The following is a 2609-nucleotide window of genomic DNA, read 5'->3' as shown; positions in this document are numbered from 1 at the left end:
GCCGTGTCCATGCCGCCGTCTCAGAAACCAGTCGGGCGTGTGGCGTCCATGCCGCCGTCTCCAAAGCCAACCGAGCAGCATGTGTCCTTGCCGCCATCTGCAAAACCAGCGGCACAAGTGGCCCCGCCACCGTCTCCAAAACCTTCTGGATACGAGGCCCCGCCACCGTCTCCTCCTAAACCAGCTGCACATGTGGCCGTGCCGCCGTCCCCAAAACCATCAAGTCATTACACCGTGCCGCCGTCTCCAACACCCGCCGGACATGTCGCCACCATGCCGTCGTCGTCTCCGAAACCACCTGTTCATGCGGTGCCGCCATCTCCAAAGACAAGCACGCATGTGACCGTGCCGCCGTCGCCAAAGCCAGCCGGCGGATATGTGTCCGTGCCGCCGTCTCCAATGCCATCCGGCGGGCATGTGTCCATGCCGCCGTCTCCGTCACCATACGGCCAGGTGGTGTCCATGCCGCCTGCTCCAAAACCAGCCGCCCAAGTGGCCGTGGCCCCGCCTCCGAAACCAGCCAACTTGCCGGCAGATCACAACCCCAGCATGGAGTTCGGGTGGGGGCTGGGCGCCGGCCTGGTCAGCGGCGCAATCAGCGGGATGCTGGCCGGCGGCAACAAAGGAGAACCGATGGCGTACGCACCACAAGCCCCTCCACTCGCCCGCAGCCGTCAAGTGTCTGTGTCTAAGACGTACGGCAGAGATGTTTACACGCACTAATAACCTGCTAAGATCCAAATTTAGCTTGATACGAGTGTATAAACACTTATACGATGCACTAGTAAAGAGTGAAGGTTTGGCATGACTGGGTTTGTAGCTAGTTATGCTATAAATTAAGACATGGGTACGACTATGTATACTTTGTAATTTGAAATAATTAAGCTTTTATGCTCCTTATTAAGTTGCATATATGGAAGAGTAAACTGCATAAAACCACCATGTCTGAAAAATCAATTTGCTCAAACTATCTAAATTGCAGTGGATCTTAGTACTGAACATACTGAAACACGTGGTTAAATAATGTTTGTGAGCATTCTGAAACCAAAATGTGGTAGTTTTATGCAATTTACTCATACAATTGCGCATAGTTGCAGAGATTAATGCCTTTGCTATTTGTAAGGCAACCGAGAATAGATTTGGTGTTAGTCGGTTGGGGAGAGAAGATGAGGCGCAACTCTAAGGCAGAGCTCGCCGTGGCAAGCGACAATAAGGCTCGGGGATGCCATCGAGGTCAAGCCGGAAGCAACCTGGAGCCGGTGACGATGTGACAATGGCGTGACCGATGGAAGGAGTCAGAGGTTGACATATCAAGGTGTGGGGTGTGTCAGTGTCAAAACCGGCGGATCTCGGGTAGGGGGTCCCAAACTGTGTGTCTTAGGATCGATGGTAACATGAACACGTGATTTTACCCAGCTTCGGGCTCTCTTGATGAGATAATACCCTACATGCTGCTTGATTGACTATAATGAGTATAGGGGTTACAAGAGTTGGTCTACCCCGAGATCATATGTTGTGGTCTAAACCCTAGAGGTATGATGAGTAATGTCATAATCCTCTATCGACTAACCTGGCCTCGGTTTATATAATGTACCAGAGGCCTAGGATAACAAGAGTCCAAGCTGAATACGTCGGTGGGGGAGGAGTCCTTGTCTTGATCACCAAGTCTTGTGGAATCTTCCTTGTATGCGTCAACTGTCCGAACTGGCCCATGAGTATTCGGCCATGGGGGTCCTCGGCCCAATCTAACTGGTCGGGAGACGACGTGGTGAGTACCCCCTAGTCCAGGACACCGTCAGTAGCCCCCTGAACCGGTCTTCAAGTTGGGGACGCTCCTCGATTCTTCCGAACTATTCTTCATCTTCAGTCGTCGGTCTTGAAAACTGGTTCAAAAAATCTTCTCATCTTCGATCTTGAGGATCGCGAAGTAATCCGAAGAGTTTATATGTCGGGTATCCGAGGAGCCCCTTTAAGTTTCCGGCCTTTATCAATGCCTTGTTATTATTATGCCACACCTCAGGTTTAAAGTTATTCCCCCGCGGCAGTGTCCTCTTGCGTCCGAGCTCCAACGCCGGATTGCATTCGAGGTATCTTTTGCAGCCAAGCACCAACGCCGGACTGCTTCTGAGCTCCAACGTCGGAATGTATCCAAGCTGTAACGCCGGACTGTGTCCAAGCTCCAACTGTTGGAAATATGCCCTAGAGGCAATAATAAAAGTGTTATTATTATATTTCCTTGTTCATGATAATTGTCTTTTATTCATGCTATAACTGTATTATCCGGAAATCGTAATACACGTGTGAATACATAGACCACAATATGTCCCTAGTGAGCCTCTAGTTGACTAGCTCGTTGTGATCAACAGATAGTCATGGTTTCCTGGCTATGGACATTGGATGTCGTTGATAACGGGATCACATCATTAGGAGAATGATGTGATGGACAAGACCCAATCCTAAGCCTAGCACAAAGATCGTGTAGTTCGTTTGCTAGAGCTTTGCCAATGTCAAGTATCTCTTCCTTTGACCATGAGAGCGTGTAACTCCTGGATACCGTAGGAGTGCTTTGGGTGTATCAAACGTCACAACGTAATTGGGTGACTATAAAG

The 2609-nt window shown here is 50.1% G+C and overlaps 1 protein-coding gene across 1 annotated transcript in view; it reads left to right on the top strand.

The window, feature by feature from the left end:
- Positions 1–900, top strand: part of LOC119362507 (vegetative cell wall protein gp1-like) — a 2763-nt gene extending 1863 nt beyond the window's left edge. The window contains exon 2 of the mRNA XM_037627742.1: positions 4–900. Coding sequence (XP_037483639.1) covers positions 4–723 — 720 coding nt within the window. The 3' untranslated portion in view covers positions 724–900. The remainder of the gene's footprint in view (positions 1–3) is intronic.
- Positions 901–2609: the final 1709 nt, after the last annotated feature.

Source organism: Triticum dicoccoides, chromosome 2B (assembly GCF_002162155.2).
Source record: "Triticum dicoccoides isolate Atlit2015 ecotype Zavitan chromosome 2B, WEW_v2.0, whole genome shotgun sequence".
NCBI classification, from domain to species: Eukaryota; Viridiplantae; Streptophyta; class Magnoliopsida; order Poales; family Poaceae; genus Triticum; species Triticum dicoccoides.
Note: the sequence above shows the minus strand (reverse complement) of the source record. Positions and strands in the feature narration are given on the sequence as shown.